The sequence below is a fragment of the Phalaenopsis equestris genome, unplaced genomic scaffold, assembly GCF_001263595.1.
Source record: "Phalaenopsis equestris unplaced genomic scaffold, ASM126359v1 Scaffold000123, whole genome shotgun sequence".
NCBI lineage: Eukaryota > Viridiplantae > Streptophyta > Magnoliopsida > Asparagales > Orchidaceae > Phalaenopsis > Phalaenopsis equestris.
The window spans coordinates 1,164,144-1,186,765 of NW_018164565.1; the positions used below are offsets into that span (position 1 = coordinate 1,164,144).

At 35.0% G+C, this 22,622-nt stretch overlaps 1 protein-coding gene across 2 annotated transcripts in view; it reads left to right on the forward strand.

Moving 5' to 3' along the window:
• Positions 1-22,622, forward strand: part of LOC110021161 (protein PIR) — a 253,053-nt gene that overhangs the window by 73,058 nt on the left and 157,373 nt on the right. For both annotated transcript variants that reach the window (XR_002293618.1, XM_020719544.1), the window contains exons 13-14: positions 6,045-6,138; positions 12,373-12,588. Coding sequence is in view for 1 of the 2 variants with exons in the window: in XM_020719544.1 (XP_020575203.1) it covers positions 6,045-6,138; positions 12,373-12,588 (310 nt within the window). In the remaining variant the exon portion in view is untranslated. The remainder of the gene's footprint in view (positions 1-6,044; positions 6,139-12,372; positions 12,589-22,622) is intronic.

The following is a 22,622-nucleotide window of genomic DNA, read 5'->3' on the forward strand; positions in this document are numbered from 1 at the left end:
TGCAAAAAAGATAAAATTTAAGATTTTATGCTATAAACATTGGTTTAAATGTGAAAATTTAGAGAATTGAAAAAAAATATAAAATAGTCTGTAAGGAGTCTAAGAGAACAATCTGTGATGCTAAAAATTTTGCTTTTAGTGATATTTATAATTGATTAGATACTATAGAGGGTGAAAAATATATGTATAAATAGCCAAACAAAAAGAAAAAATAAGTAAAGATTTAAACAAAGTAAAGTGTATTAAAGATAAAAGTAAAAAAAAAACTTTTCTCAGAAAAAAGATATTCAACATAGGTGGGTGAGTTAATTTTGATAAACTTTTTAATGAAGTTTCTGAAAATATAATCAACCTTAGTGTTTTTAATATCGTTAATCATAATAAAATGTTTTATTTTTACCGTCGCATTAGTAAAAAAAAAGTTAAGGAGGTTTTAAAGAACATAAAGGGTGGAAAGTTTGTAGGAGCTGATGATATCACAATTGAAGTGTGAAATTATTTAATGTTTAGGAGCTTTGAGAGTTTATTGGCTTACTAAGCTCTTTAATATTATTTTAAAAATCAAGAGGATATCTGGGGAGTGGAGGAAAAGTATTTTGGTCCCTATTTTTATGAATAATGGGAATGCACAAGAAGAGCAAATTATAGAGCAATTAAGTTGATGTGTTATACTTTAAAATTATGGGAGAGAGTAATTGAACATAGTTTAAGACGGTATTACAAAGATTTCTCATAATCAATTTAGATTTTGGTAGTCAGGTCTACTATGAAGGCTATACATTTACAAAGAGGTTTAAAGGAGAAGTACAGAAAGAAAAAGGAGGATCTACATATGATTTTTCTTATTTTAGAAAAAACTTACGATAAGGTTCCAAAAGATATCCTTTGGAAAGTACTAGTGAAGAAAGGTGTTGATATGCCTTATATTCGATTCAATAAAGATATGCATAGTAGAGTTGTCACTTGTGTTCGAACAGGCGGAGGGTTGGCCAAATATTTCCCTATTTCAGTTGGATTACATCTGGGATCAAGTTTAAGCCCATATTCTTTTGCTTTAGTTATGGATGCTTTTACTGGATATTTAGAGGAGGATGTACCTTTGGAGAAGAAGCGGTCGCCGAGAAAGCTGTTTAAGGTATGTTATAACAAATTATTTATATTTTTCTTAATTACTTTATTGGCGAAAATATCTTTAAATCTAAAATTAATTGTGGATTTTAGTTTGTTTACCGGGCCTCCAGGCTCAAGGCGAGAGTGTGGGCATCTTACGGTAATTTAAGAAGATTAATTCAATTAACAAAAATTACTTGTATTAATTTTAATATTATGCCTTATCGGTTATTAATCTCAACTTAAAACTCATCACAACGTCCAACTAACTGTTGAAAATTATGATTTTAATGTAACAATTGAGGTGAGTAATTATATTTTTGAATGTCAGTAATTTTCTTTATTTAAAAATGTCGATTTATTTGTATGTTTTTGTTTAGTTATATTTTATATTGTAACAAATTCTTCATATTTTTAGATGGGAAATATAGATGAATGGTATTTAAATAGACATTATATGTATGATAGACACGTAAGATAGACATATAGGAAAAATATTCATGATATAAGTAAGAGATATGCATGAGATAAATATAAGTAAGAGATATGAATGATATAAAAGTGACGTTTGGTAAGTAGTTGCACAACATAATAATTATGCATGTAGTTGATGCATAAAGATGTCTTTGAGTAATGTATGTTATGAAGAAAGAAATAATATATGTGAATGCTTGTTTGTGTATGTTCAGAGAAGGATTTTATCCCCTAATGGTATAGGCAGGGGATGCCTGTGTACAATTGCGCGCTTACCACCCTAGAAAATTGTGATGGTTAGTTCACTAACGGTTGTGTTGATGGGATAATATCAGTTAAGGGTTGGTATGAAACTTTCCATCATAGACAATCGCGATGCGTTGACCGCTAACCGTTGTGCTGACGGGAGCCGACAGGGCAATATTAGCTAATGGTGTGTTATGTTTGTTGACAGTGATTCTCACAGAGGCAGATGTGTATCTAAGGTATAAAGTAAAAATACTGTTAAAATAAATGGTTATAGAAGATTGAATATGTTCATTTAGAAAAGATCATTGATGCATGCATTAACATATATTATATTGATTATAAGTACATATATCCAATTGTTTAAAAACATATATTATATTGCTTATAAATAAATATGAAAGACCAACATATTATAAGATTTCTTTAGACACATACATATTGTACTTTTTTCCTTTCATTACTGTTGTTTAGTAGTGTGATTACCTATGATTTATCTTTAAATAATTCATTATGGTGCTTTAATATTGTTTTTAAGTTTTAAACATTTGAATAAGATAAGGGAGAAACTAATATATACAAGAGACGAGAACATCAAACAAAAATATAAAAATTTCTACTTGTTAATTTTAATCGCTTTCTTTAGTGGCTCTTTCATATATTATTTAAATATTAAATTATTAGTATTAGAATTAAAATAACTGAGAATTGATTTCCACCGCCTGTTCCCTTCTTGGTTAACTCCAACCCCCGGGTAGATTAATTGCTACTGAAATACTAGATTTTAAACAACAAATTTTTTACGGTAGCTTTTGAACTCAAATTTCATACAATCATAGCCAAAAAATCACACCCCAAGTTGTTACCATAATATGAGGTTTTCGATGCCTCTAAGGACTAAGGTGCAACCTCTCCCACTTGGTAGAGAGACATAGGCATGTGTCTTTTTCCTAGAATGCGGGAGAGATTTCAATCATGTATTGAGTCCGAGATTAGAGAGAGTCTTCTTAGATGGATTGATTACATTAAACATCGACCATCTAATGATCCTGTTATGAGAGTAGATATTTTAGATTCGACTGACTTTAAGAAAGGTAAAGGTAGACCTAAAACTTGAGCATGTTGTATAGAAATTGATCTTAATTTATCAAAATTAAATAAAAATATGACTTTCAATAAGACACGATAGAGAATAATAATTCATGTAGGCGACCCCACTTAGTAAGATTAAGGCTTGTTGTTGTTGTATTGCGTCTAAGTTACCTAAAATAGACGTAGTTGAAGAGTGTTGCTTCTAAGGGGGTTGGTTAGCCCTAGGCCTCTTTATTATCTAAATAAGAACAAAATTAGACCCGCTTCTATTTTGAAAATATAGATATATTTCTTAGAACCTGGTTTTGAACTTTTTTGGCTTATTTTATGTTATTGGAGATTTGTCTCTGTTTTTGTCTTTACGCTTGGTGTGTTATACTATCTTCTTTTCCAGGCAGTGTGACTGTAGTTTGATCAATAGTAGGCGGTGGATTTTTCCCGACTTTCAAATTTCCTTGAACTCTTGGCAATATTCTTTCCCCCCTAGGTTATTTTCACACAAAAACAATTCGTATAGCCTTTCGAATCCCTCCCAAGCATGTTTGTTTCAGATATTTTCTCATCTATTTTTGCCCTACAATGTACTTAAGCTGATCATATATTATTCATAAAATAAATTAAGGAATGTAGGATTGTTGCACTGATAGTATATGTGGATGATATGATTCTTATTGGTGATGATGAAAGGAAAATTATTAAAATTAAAGAAGTGCTTGCCATTGAGTTTGAAATCAAGGACCTAAAAACCATTAGATATTTCCTAGGTATGTAGATAGCAAGGTCCAGGAAGGGTATTCTTATATAACTGAGGAAATTCATCCTAGATTCGCTAAAGGAGACGTATGATTGGATGCAAATGTGTTGTTACTCCAATGGATTCCAACAAATAGTCTAATAGGAGAGAAGAAGATATATTTGTTGAAAAGGGAAAATATCAATGATTGGTAGGAAAGCCATCTATTTGTCACATACTAGTCCAAATATTGCATACTTTGTCATTATTGTGAGCCAACATATAAGTAACCAGAAATAAAGAGGTAGCGATCTCTAGAATATATCAATGAGGGTGTATAGATTCTGAGATTTCTCAAGTAGAACCGTGGTTATAGATTTTTATGGAGAACCAGAAATAAAGAAGTAGAGGTCTACACCGATGCAAATTGGGCCGAGGACTCACTCAAAGAAGGTCCACCATAGGTTACACTCAAAGAAGGTTTGCTCCTATTTTTGGGAAAATCTAATCACATAAAATAAAAAAAGCAAGCTGTTGTCTCTAGAACCAGTAAAAAATCAGAGTATTGGGCACTTGTCTTAGGAATTTGTGAAGTGATTTGGATTTAAAGATTGTAATGGGAATTAGGTGTACCTCTAATAGTTTTATACGAATTTTTTGTGACAGCCAAGCGACTATCGGTATTGCAAAGAATCCTGTGCATCATGACAAGACCCAACATTGTTGAAATTGACAACACTTTATCTCTGAAAGAGTTAATGGTGGAATTATGTAGCTAAGCTACATCTCAACGCACCAACAAGTTGTTAATGGCTTCACCGAAACTTTTCCTTTAAGCAACTTATCAGAGTTTAATACTAACTAAGCTTGGTCTCTAAAACATTTATGGCCTACCTTGAGGGGGAGTGTGAAAATCTAAGAGGATCAGACTCCTTTCCATGATGGGCCTAGACGAACCATCCAATGAGTGATGGATGAATTAATGGAAGGTAATTTGGGAAACTCCTTGATTAGTTTTTATTCTCTTCCTATTTATGTTCATTTTAGAATTATTTTCTTTCTATGTTTAGGCTATATATATTTGATAAAATTGTAACTTAGGAGGGACCGATTTCTCTATATATGTAGCCTTATAGTTGAAGATTGTGAAATAAGAATTATGTGAGGATTCCCTCCCACATTTTTCTACACAAAAATATATCTTTCTTTTCCACTGTGAGTGCAAAATTGTCTCTTAACTTGAACTTAAAAGTTTATTCTGCTTTTTGGGTATAAATTTAGTCAAAAGGAGCACAACCTGCTTCTTTTATGTTTGGAATGGAAAATTTATGACAAGTTATTGGCCTAAATTGAATCAGAGTTATAACTCTTGTCTCTGTCTGCCCAATTATCAACCCTAATTTTAATTCTTGCAAAATTAAATCTTTGTTGTATTCCAAATGACTTTAAAAGGTTAAACGACTTTTAGTAATTGTAGCAATTAGATGTTCAGTTTGTTATTTTCATCATTTTTTTATGCACATGTTCCTTTTGGTCGAATTATGGAGGTTTACATTTGAGTCTAAAGGCCTTCGTTTTAGTAGATATAAAACTGAATTCATTGAATGTAATTTTAATAGTAGTGGATCTAATGACAGAGTAGTAACTATTTATGATCAAATGATTAAAAGGTGTGAACAATTTAGATATCTCGCGTCTATTATTCAAAGTGATGGTGATATAAATGGGGATGTTATTAATAAATTCAGGTTGGTTGTTTGAAGTAAAGGAAAGCATCAGGCCTATTGTGTGATAGAAAACCATCACTTGGACTTAAAGGGAAAATTTTATAGGATGGTGGTGAGGCCTGCAATGCTTTATGATGCAGAATGATGGCCTTTTAAGAAGAAGCGTAAAACTAAGTTAAGTGTTTCTGAGATGAGAAAACAAAATGGGAGATGAATGTTCCGTGGAAGGTTTGGTGTAGCTCCAGTGGTAGACAAGATTGGAGAGAGTCATCTTAGATGGTTTTGTCACATTAAACGTTGGCCATCTAATTAGTCGGTTAGGAGAGTAGATGTTTTAGATTCAACTTATGTTAAGAAAGACAGAGGTAGATCAAAAAAGAGGTTGGGCATATTGTATAAAAATAATATTTATTTATTAGAATTAAATTAAAATAAGATACTCAATAGGACACATTGGATAAAAAGGATTCTTGTAGCCGACACCACTTACAGGGATAAAGGCTTGTTGTTGTTATTGTTGTTGCATTTTCCTTTGTGACTTTTTTGCCCATTGTGTCATAACATTCAACGAGGATAACTTGTGTATTGTCGAGCTCTTCAGTTCTAATGTGGTGAATTTTCCTTGTTAATCATATTTGCATGCCGAACCTTGACTGTTTTACATATAAGAGGCATTATTTGGTTGTAAACTGCATTGGAACTATTAGAGCTGAGCATGATGATTTCTCTATTCGCTTTGCCTCGGCAGTCAATCAGGTACTTATTTTATCTCATTGTGGGTTATGTCTGGTTTACGTCTTTGGGGAGAAACATTTTTTCCTGTTTATATTATTGGATGAATTTAAATGCTTATTTTTGGATCAGTATGAATAATTGGCTAAAAAAATAATATGGAGAAAGCCTTTTCAATCTGGTGCTTTCCTTTTATATTACAATAAGCAAAATGGTAAAAAAGAGCTGTTTTCAATCTGGTGCTTTCCTTTTATATTACAATAAAGAGCTTAAGTGGTCTTAAAGTTTTGGTAAATAAATGCACTGCTTTTTTGCATCAGTGGAATGATAACCATTTTTTGTAAGGATTGAATTTGTGATGAAGGGACAATCTACTTGATATAATTGGTTCTTTTATGAACGATAAGATTGCTTGTAATGTAGCTGGTTGGCTGGTTGTCATTGTTAAGAATCATACAAACTGTCATAGGGAAGTTTTTTTCTTTTACTAGAGTTTTAATGCACATCCTTTTGCAAACAAAATGAACTATGACTATGTATTCATATCCAACAACAGATTTTGCCACAACAATCTTTTTCTTATGTTTCTAGAGAACAAGAATTTTAACCCCCAGGGCAAAATTTGAACTAAACTTTCGATCTTTAATAGATTCAAAAAAGTTGCTAGATGGTTTTATGAAGATTGCACAGTTTGTTCCTCCTGAGCAACAATTCATAGAGGTTGCTCCATATTAATAGTTTTGGTAAGAGCCTAATAGAGAAGGGTATTATTGAGATATGTTTAAAGCATCTGGATCAGTTTTGATTAATGATAACAAATAGAACAAAGGCAGAACATTCAATTGGGCTGTTGGGGAAAAAATTCTCGAAGTAGTTGGAGCCGTGGATCGAGGCATGTACTTTTGCTAGCAATTAAGCCTTCTTGTGATTAATAGTATCATCAGAATGTAACTTAATAGTGAATTCATATGGACAAAAAAATGGTTTTAATCTTTGTTGGGGGTGTAATCAAATCCCAAATATGATGACCAAGAAGTTCACCTATTTCCTAATAGTAGATGATTAAAGTTATTGTTGCTTACTTGCCATATGATATGAAGCATCGAAATATAAAACTGAAGCTTATCAGAATGATTTGCTATAACCAAGCTATTTGAGGAAATATTGTGATAAGTGAAAATTGGCATCTAGAATTGTTGCAAAAGGTAATCTTAGTTGCCATTGAAATAAACGGCAGCAGAGCTTGAAGAGATACTCTTGGGAATGGATTTATAGTGTTAAATACATGTTGATTAGTTGGATGACAACCAAATGTCTCAAAACCACGATTAGTTGAATGCTTTGTTTGTTAGCACTGATGTTATGGTCCAACATAGCGACCATCATCATTGTTACCATTATGTTTGAGAGAGAGAAGAGAGAGAGAGAGAGAGAGAGAGAGAGAGAGAGAGAGAGAGAGGGAGGGAGGGTGCGAGGAGAGAGAGAGAGAGAGATCATTTTAGGGTTCTTAGAAGGTGTATGAGGATCAAACTAAGTGTTGGTGAAGTTTAGAGAATAGTTAAAAAAAGAAAAAAAAATAAAAATAAGAAACAATTAGATTGGGAATAAACTGAACATGGGTGCTACTGAATAGGAAGTATGACGGGAACGCCGATTGACGACAATTGTGGTGAGATATGGACATTGGGAAGGATTCACCATCTGATCTCGTTCAAGCTATTGACACACCATTGAAGGAGAAAGGCTACCTTAAGACCAAAAAATTAGACAAGGAAATCTCCAATAGTATAAAATCAAGTAAATTGTCCAATACATCCTCTAAAACAATTTTTTATAATAAAGCCGACATAAGCAATCTTGAAGCTAACTAGAACAATCAAATGAACCTAGGACGGGAGAATTTGAATCAAGACAAGTTCAATCCACTCCCGGTTCACTTTGGAATGGAAGTTCTACTTCTGCTTTCACCTAGGACGGAATTTCACACTTGTTTAATTCTCCTCGGCGGGAGAGGCTTCACCTTCAATGTTCACAATGTTTGGCTTCTCATAGTATGATATCAAATCAGTAATATTGAAAGTGTTAGAAATGTTACAGCCATCACGTAGGTCAATCTTGTAAACATTATTGTTGATTATCTTACTAACCCAAAATAGATTGTCAGCTCTTGGTTTGAGCTTCCTAAAAGATGTTGTAGGAATTTCCTCACACTTCAATCTGATTCATGCCATTTTTTTCTATCCATCTATTTGTGTGAATATGAGTAAACTTTGTTGGAGCTTTGCACCCATCTTGCTTAAGACTACACTGGGATTACTAGATTGGGGAAAAGGTTAATGGATGAGTTTGGAAAGTTGTAAGAATGTGATGGATGGAAAATTAAAGGTGGTGGTGGGACAATCAGTGCAATCGATGGGTAGACTCTAGTCGGACAGCTATTTAGTGGGCCTGAAACAAGGGTTGATGGTGTTGGAGGGTTATGAGACATCCAGGAGAGATCATCACCCAGATTTAATCATGTTACCGTGACACCACCTGAGAAAGCTCAAGGATGCAACATTCTGACAAAGAAAAAAATTAAAGAAAATAATCTCTATTGCATAAAATCAAACCAACCAATCCCAAATTAATCCATATTGTAGAAATCTGTCAAATAAATTTTTTTGCTACCTCAATGCATTACACCTTACAACATTTATATAATACCAAAAGGAAATAAAATAGAAATCCTACCAAATAAAAAATAGAAATAGAAAATATCTAATAAAATAAAACTTAATTTGTGAAATATATTCTGAGAGGAAAAATAAATTTTCTCCTAATTTGATATGTAGATTGGTACTTTTCAACACTTCCCATTAAGTTGGGTTGTATATATTATACAAATCATGCCTGAACTTCAATTCATCATGATTGATTCTTAGCAGTGTTGATGTGGGTGCTATGGAGGACTCACTGAGTGAGGCTGCCGCTCCTCACTTTTCCTTCTTTCCCCTTCCCCTTTTTCATTCTTAGTATCTTTCTAATATAAGTCTTTTCAAATTAGAATTTCTGAATATTTTTTCCCTCTTTTTTAAATTCTGAGATCTGATTTTATTCTTCCTTCTTATTTTAATAAACCATTCTTAAAATCAGAAATCTAATTTTAATCTCTCTCATTTTAAATATAGCTTAAATAAAATCCTTGCCTTATTACAAATAGAGGATGATGTGCTTAGAGTTAGGGGTCTAGTTTATGATATATGACTTTAGGTTTTATGACATTGAATTAGTGCCCTAATTGTCCCTCGTCCGATGTGGTGATCGTCTTCAAGGCTCTGAGTGGTGCTCCGACTGTAGCTCGACCCTAACGAGTTATTTATCTTACCATACCTCCATTTCTTTACTGCAATTTTAGAATCCAGCCACTGTAGCCAGTGATGCAGGCGGATTTAGTGTGTTATTTTTATAAATATTTTTCAATTTTACAAAATACATATGACAGATACAATAGTAAATATGCAATTTAATCCCAATAAAAATAACTTTTGTGAAAATAATTTTATTTTTTTAAAAATTTTTAAATTGCCAAATTCCTAAAAATAACACAAGTATACGTATTGCTCGGAGTCCTGGATATCGATCCCACAGGGAAGTTGGAAATGCTTATAGGTAAATTCTTATGATTATAATGTAAACTATAATTTAAACTACAAAAGTGAAGTACAAAATTCGAATCTAGAGTAAATGAGTGAATGCTAATTAAAATGTAGTTAAAAAAACTAAGTTAAACTAATTGCTAAACTTTCAAAAGTAAACTTACAAAAATTAAATAAAGTTTTTGTGACGAAGAGTTCAAATTTAAGAAAACATCATTCCCCTTTATAATGAGTATATGAATTGTGAAGAAGTTAAAATCATTTAAATATATATATATATATATATTATTTTGTGCTAAATAGGAGCAATATTATTCTTTACTCTCTTCCAAGTGCATAAAGTATATTGACTAATCCAAAGTTTGATCCCTAATTCTGTGGTTATGCTAGGAGGATACCGGCAGCCACGCCAGAGCTCCCACTGCTACCTCATCTGAGGGCTAACAATCTCGCATTAGTTTCCAATCAACTGGACCAAATTGAGGATTTTAATCTGTCACCTTAAAATCTTCAATTCTGCATCTAACAAAGTATACTTCCCTATTTATTTGCACTCAATCTCATGGATGACATCCTCTCCCATGGAATCAAATATGATTCTCACTATGTTGTAGAAATCATAGCCTTTTCAAATCATATGTTTCTCAACATATTTTAACATTTTAATTGGCCAGATCGAAAAGTAAATGAAGATCGATGACATTTAAAACCTTATAAAATAAAATCAATTCTTCACAAAGCCATATCTTAGCATTGAGAGAAGGATAAAGAATACTCAAAATTCATGAGAATGATACGACAAAACACGAATTTCATATATAAAAATAAGTTTACAAAACAAAGAAATAAAAGAACACAACTTATCTCACAATCTTTCCCAAGTAAATCCCTAGAAGTTCTCTTCAAACACTTTCTCTCTTTACAAACACTCTCAATTCTCTCTTAGAAAAGTCGTGAAGAAAAAATCTTTCACATTCCCTCTCCTCTTACAATCCTTGAAGAAAATCTCTAAGCCCTTGACTTCTCTCTCTCTCCCTTACCTTCTTCGAAAATCCCTCACACGCCTCTTCTTCAAGCCCTAGACTTCCTTCTCTTTTATTAGAGGCCGTCTCCCTACAGAAAGAATTCAAAATTTCCTAAAAAAATTCTATCCAAAAGTCAACCTTTTTGAATTCAAAAGACATGTCTATTGATCCAAGAGGAATCTCCCTTCATTAAAGAACCTTCCAAAGTGTTGTACTTCATGAACCCTATGTGCCTGAGTAACAGTAACATCCTGCTTGACCTGATGAGGCAGTAGAGAAACAGTAGCAATATTGTCATCCGTAAAATCAGTGATTGGTTCTAGGTCAGGTGACGTTTGAAATGTCTCTTTCGCCCCCACTAAAGGGGTTCCAAAGATGGGAAAACTATGACATTGTGTGTAGGCTGAATGACTGACATATTGCCTGCGATAATAGTGACATCTTTAGGTGTATTCTTTTGAAGATCAATACTGTCGATAACTTGGAGCATATCAATATGAGGGGAAATCACTGCCTCTGACAGAACACTTTACTTTCTTGGTTTGATATGAGTTTGTAGGTGATGACATTGAGAACTTGAGTGGCCAAACATATGACCGTTCGAACAATAGGGAAGGAAAGGCTCAATCACAACCTTTTGCCGATATCCATGGTGCTGTGTGCCTAACCAAATTTACTTAGAAGCGATTGAAGTGATGTCCCTTTTAATGAGTACTCTGACTTCAGATGGACGAAAAATGTTAAAAGTAGGAATGTCAAATCCAAATCGGAATGATTGGTGGTTCCGTCTGTGGGTCAAAATCCACAGATTATTTCAAATTTAAAAATAATTTCGGCATTGCAATAACGTCGGGGAGGATCCCTCACTTGATGTCATTCAAACTACGTGCACACCAATAGAAGGGGAAAGGCTATTACATTTTTAAGAGTAAAAAAATAGTGAAAGAAATCTCCAATATTATATAATCAAGCCAAATATTTATACAAACTCTTAAGTAGTTATTTGTAAAACCAACATGGGCAACCCTAATTGTTTATTAAAACAAAAAAAAATAGAAACCCTAAAAAAGCTGAGTAAGCCCTTACAGTGAGAAAAACCTTAATTAGGATCTGTCCAGGCCCTTGGGGTTATAGACACCTATTTTCAATATCTTTTTATGGACGTTCATTAGTCTTAAATTAAATATTGCATTTACTATGAAGCTTGAGGATAGGTGTCTATAATTAAGTAATCATTGAGTATAAAAGAAAGATAACAATAAGGACAATATAATAGCCTAATAAAAATGTAACTTTCCATCCATGTACTTCTCTATGATAACACTCCATAAATATCACGGACCAACTTATTCTAGTTTGTAATTTCTCGTGTTGGCTTCTTTACTTAGAAAGTTTGCAAAATGTTCCTCTTCTGGTTTTGATAATTTTATTTGACGGGCTCAAGCTAGTTGATATTAAGCCCAAAATCATTGATTGCGAAGCCTCACTAAGCTTTCTAGTTACGCGTTATGCATGTAAATTAGCAGTAGCTATCAAGATACACTTAAAATGATTTTTTTGTTAACTTTAAAACTTATTTTTTTTAAACAATGCAGGTCATAAATTTGAAGTCGACGGAAGCTTCCAACCCGGATTGGTGTAGAGAAGTAAAAGGAAATATGTATGATATGGTTATCGAAGGATTTCAGCTTCTTAGTAGATGGACAGGACGGGTTTGGGAGCAGTGTGCGTGGAAGTTTTCTCGTCCTTGTAAGGATCCAGTGACTTCGGATTCTATTAGAGGCTCAACTACTTTTTTCGACTATGAAAAGGTTTTCTTTTTGGTCTTCTGAGTTATCTTACACTATTGTGCAGTGCATTTGATTCCTCTACAATTTTGCTTTTTATGCCTTCTCATTTATTTACTGAGTCAATAAATTTTATTCTGAGTTTATCAATGGATATTGTGCTATTTGAAATGTTTTTTTTTTCATTGTTGCCATTGGCCCTTCTCCTTCCTCTTGGTTTGCCAGTTGGATGGGTAGTCTTGTTTTATCTTTATGAATGTTGTGATGAATTCCTTAGCATTTTCTTTAGTACTTTTAAAAAATTATATTGATTGTGCGTATTAATGGTACTTTTTTTGGAGCAGTTTATGGTTCATATTGCCATGTCTTGCAGTTGTGCATGTTTAAAACGATAAAGTAATATTATGGAAAAATCTACAATTTTTGGTCAATTTCAATTAACTGACCACCTTTATTGATTAGTTCTATGCTTTTACTTTTTGTGCTTCCTGAAAAATTTAAATGTGCAAATCCTAATAACATTCTTTGGTTATTGGATTATTCATCATCTCATGAATAAAATGATGCCTAGAGAAAATTTATTGGTATAGCATCAACAACGAGAGAGTTTTCTCAATAATAACAATAATAAAAGAAGTTTTAATATTTGTTATAGGCTTATGCATTGCATCGGAGTAGAGTGAAGAATAACATCTGACACAATTGTTGGGTTAGGATTATGTTTTTAACTTAGCCAAGCCTACTTGTAAGCCAGATTAGGTTTCATAAAGCATAATTCCTGTAATCAGGTATTTCATATCTCATAAGCATGAATCATAACAGAATGAATACGTGCAAACAATCAGTGTTATATGCATAATCATTTGGACCATACAATGACATAGAATCATGTGCAGTATACTAAAAGTCAATTTGCATTCATAAATTAATTGTAGGTATTGATCTAAAATATGTCATAATTCTTAAATGCATCAATGTCAAACTAAAAATCATATGAGACTTATAAAAGAGTATTTTTCTTAATGTTGCATATGATTATTTCATCTGACTAGACGGAGCAACACTACGATGAGTTTCTATATGTTCGCCTCGAGCTCGCCACCTCGTATACACAACTTGGGAAACAAAGACAACATTTGGGTTCATAACATGATTTAACTTAAAACATAACTTACTCGCCCGAAACATACCTCAAATAGGCTTTTCGGCATAAATCACCCCTCTGAAACCAGCTATCTTCTTTATATCACCTCCAACTTAACTTCCCCTTCGCTTAACGCGGGATAAAACCCTTTTTGGAAGCTTGCAAATTGATTACAACACTTTTGTCCCACAATCGGTGCCTCCGACGACTGCCTGGAATGAGAAAAACTCAAAAAATGAGGCAAACTTCAATACAAAAGTGAGGGGATCGAATGCCTAGGATTGTGATGTGCAGGACTATGCTCTCGCGTGAGGGAGAGGCACGATGGAGAAGAGAATCAGGAGAGAGAATTGGGAAATGGGGAAGGAATTTCGAAGCTCTCTAGCCCTATGACCTAAATCTACGAATAAAAGGCATGGAGTGGTCGGTTGGGAACAATAGCGAGGATTAAGAAAATTAATTCGGGATTAATTAAGGTATTAAAACTTATAACTTCTCAATTTTGTTTTTATTTCTCATTTCATTCATTATTCATGCATGATACTTTATATGGAACTGATTGATTTCTTGTGTAGAATTGAAAATTATTTTGATCAAATTTGGAGAGGTGAACAATTTTGGGGTACTTTTCAATTGTGCAGAACTTTACCCGGTTCCTTGAAATTTTGGCATTACAACTGTTAGGGTGAAGTTTGTTGCTTTAAAGCTGAAAAAGAGTGCCACTTTGTGATAAGAAATTCTGAAGATAGCGAGACAAAAAAGATCAGAATAAGATCACTATTTGGGAGAAGATGAAGAAAGGGTTGCAGAGAAAAGACCTACCTCTACACTACCCTCAAGAAATGTTATTGAAGCTATACTAGCTACAACAGAGGAAATTGTTAGTGGAGGAGTTCACTAAATAACTCGAGCAGTTTATGTTGAAATGTTAGCTGATAAAGCTGAAAAAGAGTGCCACTTTGTGATAACTGAAGAGAGCGAGACAAAAAAGATCAGAATAAGATCACTATTTGGGAGAAGATGAAGAAAGGGTTGCAGAGAAAAGACCTACCTCTACACTACCCTCAAGAAATGTTATTGAAGCTCTACTAGCTACAACAGAGGAAATTGTTAGTGGAGGAGTTCACTAAATAACTCGAGCAGTTTATGTTGAAATGTTAGCTGATAGAGCCAAAGGAGTACACTATAACCAGATACTTGGGAGGCCTGAAGCCCTCCATTGACAATGTTGTGTAGCTATAATCTTATCGGTCATTGGGTGATGTTCAGACCTTGGCACTAAAGGTGGAGATACAACAAAGTATAAGATACACTTTCCTCTATTCAGACAACCACCCATGACTAGAGGCATTATTAGGAGCACACACGAGGGAGTTGTGTAGATTGGTCGGGGCATTGATAGGGCTGATTAGAGTGGAAAGAAGCATGAGAAGAGTAGCACACCCATCATAGCTCCAGCTAAGAAATGCTTCAGGTGCTATGGGTATGGATAGTATGCCTCCAGTTTCTTTAGGAGCATATTTGTTTTCTTCATCGAGCAAGATACATTGGAGGAAGGGAGGTGGAGGTAGTTGAAGATAGGGTGAGTACCAGCTCCATGAAGATGAGGGTGACATGCTTGTTTTGAGGAGGGCTTTGTAATATGAACCGAAGAAAAATCACTCATAGTTGTGACATAACATCTTTTGCATTAGGTGGACTGGGAGGGAAAGATATGCAACCTTATTATTAATGAGGGGAGCTGTAAGAATATTGTCTCTACTTTTTTGTTGAAGTTGAACTTGGCTATTCAGAAGTATTCTCAACCCTATTCTCTGACCTAATTGAAGAAGGGGCATGAGATACGTGTGGATCAACGATGTTTAATCGAGTTCTCTATTGGAGACCAGTTGGAGGATCAGGTGTGGTGTGATATCATGCCCAATGATGCTTTTCTTGTCTTGTTGGGGAAACAGTGATAGTTTGATCTTAGGACTTAACATGATAAGTTCAAGAACTCCTCTTTCACGTAGGAGGGGAAATACTGTTCTTTTTCCCATCAAAAAGTTTGAGGGAGAGGACACTAACATTGCAGAGGAAACTTGTCCCACGTGCCACCTTTCTATAATCAGCATGAATCCTTAATCATCTTAGTGGGGTTTGAGGAAGAGAATGAGCTACCAAAGATGATACAAATACTACTGATCGACTTTCAGGATGTGTTGATTGACACCATACCAGAGGGTCTACCACCACTTAGAGACATGTATCTTAGCATAGACTTTATCTCTGGATCGGTGTTGCCTAACAGACCTGCAGATAAATTTAGACCAGCTGAGTATGAGGAGGTGCAACGATAGGTGCATAGTCTAATTGCTAGAGGGTTGGTGAGGGAGAGCACAAGTCCATCTGCATTGATAGTGCCTAAAAAGGATGGTTCGTGGAGGATGTGTATTGATACTCGAGCTATTAATAAGATCACTATCAAGTATAAATTTTATATAGCTCACCTTGATGCTTTACTAGATCAGTTGCATGGAGTCATTATTTTTTCCATGATTTACCTACGCAGTGGTTATCGCCTAATCAGGATGGGCCTGGGGGATGAATGAAATATTACCTTAAAGGCCAGAGATGGGTTGTATGAGTTGACAATCACACCCTTTGGACTGTCCAATGAACATACCTCTTTCATGAGACTGATGAATTAAGTGCTCTGGGCTTACATTGGAAAGTTCGTAGTTGTGTAGTTTGATGATATCCTCTTCTACAGCAGATTATAGGAGCAATTGCAACATATGAGGATGATCTTGGAGGTTCTGTGATTGGAAAAGCTATATGTTTACTCGAAGAAGTGTCACTTTATGACAACACATGAATACTTTTTTTTTTTTGAAAGCCCAAAAAGGCTAATATATTAAATAGAACGAAAGATGAAGATACGATGTGTGGGAGGGCCCATGCAGGGCACTCGGCCCACACAAAAAAACCACAAATGGTTCCAAAACTTAAAAAAAAAAATACATTATAAACTTAAATAAAAAGCCGTGTAAACCAGTTTGTCGCCCTGCTCCAGCCGAACTGATCTGTCGTCGATTGTCGGAGGTCCGCTCTTTGTATGTCTTTTTATGTCTCGGCTATCCAACATCAACTTTGGCTCCGTCGGGATCATGGAGATTTCCTCCACCATCGAGCCTCCTCGTGATGGTGTACACGAGTCCATCGGAGGATCGACACCAATTTCATTGCCTTCGCAGAGCAGACAACCAAAAAATCACTAGAACTTCCTAATCACTACATATAAACTGAACGGTTCTAATTTTCTCTAATGGTCTCAAGCCACGTTCTTATTAGTCAAGGGATGTGAAAAATTCAGTTATCTTGCAGGGATAATTTGTGAATCTTGGAACTTAAGAATTTCTTGGTCATGTCACGGCTAATCAACTCCAGGAGACTACAATTGGCCGCTCATATATGTTTCTTCATTCTATTAGTGCCATATGGATTGTAGTTCGGGATTCTTACTCGGATGTAGGGAACTCCAACAAATTTTATGAGGTTTCTATTAAGATTAGCGAGGCGAATCAGGGATCGAGGATCGTGAACCAGTATTACAATGATTTGGTGGCCTTATGGATGGAATGTGATCTTTATTATGAGTGCACCTGACACTTTCTAGCAGATCTTTCACTCTTTCAGAAAATTGTAGAAAAGGATTGTATATTTCAATTTGCGGTAGAACTTAACAAACCTTGATGAAGTCTAAAGCTGTATTCTTGGCTGGGATTTTCTTCCTTTCGCTCGTGCTACGCTCACAGAGATTCAATGTGAAGAGAGCCAGAGGCTTGTCTTGGACGGTTCTTCCACTTCAAGCGAACCATCTGCCTTGGATACTAATAGTAAAGAACACTCGTCCTTGTCTTCTCAGGCCAGTCTCTCCGCTTTTGACTTATGTCACAAACTCAGTCACACTCGTGACAAGTGTTTGTCGCTCCACGGGAAACTACATACAAGCCTTCAACCAAATCCTCCTCTGCTAAGGCTTTCACTATGACGTCTGAGTGTACTACAGTACAACCAGCTGCCACTTAGAACGTTTCAGAATCACTCGACTCTCTTAGAAGTCAGATGGAGCTCTTAATTATCATGTTGGGATCCAGTCAGTTCTCTTCTAATCAGTCAACCTTCAACGTCCATCAAGGTACTATTTCTATGACACTCACTTCTTTTATCTATTTTAGAACATAGATTATTAATTCAGGTGTTACGTACCACATGATTGGATGCTTTCAAGCTTTCTTGATACACTATCTTTACTTCGAAAAAGATACTGTTAAGATTGCTGACGATTCATGTAATTCAATTGCGGGTAATGAGTCTGTTGTATTAACAGTCGGTCTAACTCTAGAATATGTGTTACATGTTTCTCTGATGAAGTGTAATCTTTTATCTATTAGTAAGTTGACTTATGGTATTGGTTGCGTTGTCAATTTTTTTCCTGGTATTTGTTTCTTTCAGGATCGTTTTTCGGGGAGGATGATTGGAACTCCTAACCGGTAGTTAGGCTCTACTAATTTCAAGAGATACACGAAGAATGAAGACACTCCATCCAATAGTTATAACTTTTTTCAGCACACTGAATGTCCTATTATATTGTTGCATTGTCGTTTAGATCATCCTAGCTTTCAATATTCAAAATAATTGTATCAGTTGATATTTACTAATAATAAATTTTCTAGTTTGAAATATGAGATTTGTTAGTTAGCTAAACTTTACCATATTCCTTATCCACCCCTCTCACATGCTTTCTGCTCATTTTTCACTTATTCACAGTGATTTATGGGGACCCTCTCGCACACCCAGCTACACTAAAAAACGGTAATTATTTGCTTTGATTGATGATCACCCTCGAATGACGTGGGTATATATTTTAAAAAACAAATTTGAAGCTGCTGTAACCTTAAAAAACTTTCCCTTCTTCATTTTGACCAAAGTTTTGACCAAGTTCAAAACATTAATTCAAGTCTTTCAAACTTACAATGACCGTGAATTCTTTAATTCTATATTGGGAGAATTCTTGGAAAGTAAGTGCATTCTCCATTATTGCTCGTGTACGGATACTTCTTAGCGAAATTGTTTAGTCTAGAGAAAAATTTGATACATTTTTAAAGTTACTCGTTCCATTATGTTTCAATCTATTATCTAAAAATGTTTTTGGATTGATATCGTTCATACTGCCACCTATCCCATAAATAGATTTCACACAAAAATTCACAACTTCAGAAGCCCATTAGCCATCTTGATGTCTTATTTTTCTACCAATTGATTCTTCTCTATTTTAGATCCTAAAATTTTTGGGTGCACGACCTTTGTTTTTAACACTACCTCAAATCGTAGTATACTTCTTCCCAGAACATTAGAGGGTCTTTCTCAGGTACTCTGCCACTCAAAATGACTATCAATGTATTGATCCTATCACAAATAAACTGTTTGTGAGTCTCCTACTTCCTATCACTGCTTCAAGTGAGGGGAGCTAGATTTCATGGACACTGATCCTTATCAGACTCCTGTGGATATTTCCCCAACTCTTCCATCCATTATATTCGAGGAGCCCTCTGTCCCTTTGGATCTACCACTTTCTAAACAATCATCTTCTCCTGCCACACTTTGTGTCTATACTCGATGCACTCATCCCGAAGCTCCTACTATTGCGCCCGCTACCTCCTTGTAGGACTTGGAATTCATGCCGGACGACATCCCCAGAACTACTACTCCGAATGAGGAGGCGAGTTCTTTTATTGAGGTACGTAAACAGGCATGCTCTCTCTATTCCCTGGTAAAATGTCTCTTTCCACAATTTATCACCAACTTATAAAGCGTTTGCTACTGCCTTAATTGCTCATAACCTTCCATCAACTACTGAGGCAACATTAGTAGACCCTTCCTAGAAAGCTTCTATAATAGATGAGATGAATGTCTTTCAACGGAATCATACTTGGATGTTGTGGGCCTTCCTTTGGGTAAGAAAATAGTGGGGTGTCGGTGGATTTTCAGCACCAAATTTAACTATGATGGATTTTTTGAATGCAATAACGCATGATTGGTTGCCAAAGACTACTCACAAACCTATGAAGTTGGCTATGGTGAGACATTTGCTCCGGTTGCTAAATTAAACACCATTGGAGTCTTGCTATCCCTAGCTGTGAATCTGGATTGGCCCTTGCTCCAACTTGATTTTAAGAATGCTTTCTTGAATGGTGCTCTCACAAAGAAGGTGTACATGTCCCTCCCTTCAGGTTTTGAGTCTACTTCTGCTCAACTGACAAATCATATGCAGCTGCTTTTACTGGTGTCCACGCTTCAGACACACCAAAATCATCATCTTTCCCTCCTTCGTTTGAGTGAACAGAGGACGTCAAGAAACCTAGTAGGAAGAATGAGAAACCCGTCATCTTTTTTACAGAAGCTGAAGGTATTCAACTTGCTTCCTTCTGTCGTCTGAATTTGGTTTTGAAATTTCTATATGGACATCCCAAAATGGAGCTCATTCGCAAAGAATTTGAACTTATGCACCTTGTTCGAGAATGGAAAATTTGATTATTAGATGGGAGACACATTCTTATTCAAATTAGCAATGAAGAATATTACATGTGTTTATTTACTAAAAGAAGAATATTGATTGATAACAGAACAATGAAAATTTTGAAATGGTCTGCGAATTTTGACCCACAGACGGAACCGCCAATCATTCCGGTTTGGATTCGTCCCCCTGGTTTTAAATTTAATTATTTTTCTCAAAAAGTAATGTACTCTATTGCCTTAGCTTATGGGAAGCCACTCAAGACGGACATTCCAACTTTTAATTTGCCAGAATACTTGTTTTGAGAGACATCACTTCAACTGCATCTGAGGAAATCTGGTTGGACACACAACACCAGGGATATTGCCATAAGGTAGAGATTGAACTTTTTCCGTCGTATTGTTCGAACTGTCGTATGTTCGGACACTCTAGTTCTCAATGTCACCATCTACACCTCCAACTCAGACAAAAAAAATAACTGCTCCACTAGAAGTTGTGATTCCATCTCCTCTTGATCATATAGGCAATTTGACAACTACCAGTTGTAGATCCCTCGTCTTTGGAACCTCTTATCGTGGGGGAAAGGGAGTTTCTTTAGACCCCGCCTGTCCTAGAACCTATCACTGATAAGACATGTGAAAGTATTTCTACTGCTTCACAACCACATCATCAGCTCCAGAATTTCATACCTCTTTTTTTGATTTCATCGAAAAGTCCTATCCTTTTGAACTCCTTGAAGATAATATTCCCTTATTTATATTGAGAGTTTTTTTAGGTGACGTCGGTTATCTAAGATGTAATTAACTGTACGGGCTTGCCCTTATAAGAAGTAAAATAAACCCTATTTAATTCTTCATATTAACTAGAGAAAATTTTTGGCAAATAAAATGAATTTGGAAACCAAACGGATGTCATACATTTATTAGATTATTTTATTAAGTCTTATCCTCAAGTCTTGTGTTTATCCTTTGGGATAGATATAGGGTTTGAGGTATAGTGCTCGTTCATTTAAAATATGAAAAATATATATTTGCCCTCGGGCTTTATATATATATATATATTTGTATGTGTAAATTTGTATGTGTGTGTGTGTGTCAACACACACACACACACACACACATAAAGTCAAAACAACATTTTTTCTTATAGCCTCAAATCTTTATGAAATTATGTCAAAGGGCAATGTATGGGGAGACAATAAAGATTTTTGTGCACCAGTTTAATTATCTGAGAACTTCTCTCTAAATGTATCTTTTTTATTTTTCTTTCTCGATTGCTTGTTTTCTTTATGTTCTATGGAATTTTTTATGCTAACATTGTTATAATCTCTAGGTGTTTAACAAGTGTATCTGGCGGTGAGGTGTTGTGGAATAATAAGGGAATTATGATATGCTAGGTGGGCAACACTTGAAAGGAATATAAAATACTTGGCAGTTGTTCGTGCAGAAAATAGTGGGAGAAGCATGAAACAATGGGTCTGGTGAGTACAATATTCGTGTCAAAGTGGATACTCCACTTACACGTTGAAACTTGATATGTAGAAAATTACACAGTTCTACTTAGGAGAAATATGCGAAGAGACGACCAAGATCTTACAATGTACTGCATGCAAAGAAGATCATCCAACTGTAGTAATGGTTTTCCAGTTTGAGAAAAGACAATCGGGAAAAGCCACCTATAACCGCAATGGCGACTCATCAAATCGAGGGAAGTGAATATTTTTTACCATGAAATTTTTAGTGATGAAGAGCCAATATCCCAATAATTTGATATGGAATATCTGAGATAGATTTTGGAGTGAAAATTGGCTTGTCTGATTTTGGCCGATCTTTTGAGTTTATGAATTTATTGAGTGGATTCAAACAATAGAACAAATTTTTGTTCGAAGACGTTCCCTCAGACAAGTGAGATAAAATTAATAATTGTTAAACTCAGAAAGAATTGACACGAGTGTTGAAGTTGCATGTTAGCAGTCCGCGGGATTGCAGAGCCAACCATGGGTGCACGAAATTGTCTGTGATTGCGGGCGGGATTGCAGAGCCAACCATGGGTGCACGAAATTGTTTGTGACATCCTGTACGAGATGTAATCCCAGATCAATTCCAGTACATTTATTCTTTCATAATTTTTTTTTAATTAGGTTTCTTTTTTTATAGGACATTTATATAGTGGGTATTTTGGCAGTTTTCGAACTTGTCTTGATTTTAAGTTTTTTGGATGATTTTTCATAATTCTTGCTCTCCGTAGTGTTATATAGCCTCTTCTTTTAGCAAGTGCTGTGTTTTTTTGCCTAAGAATAAGTGGTGGATCTCCCTCCCTTGCCGTCTACACTTCATTGTTTCACTTCTCACTTAC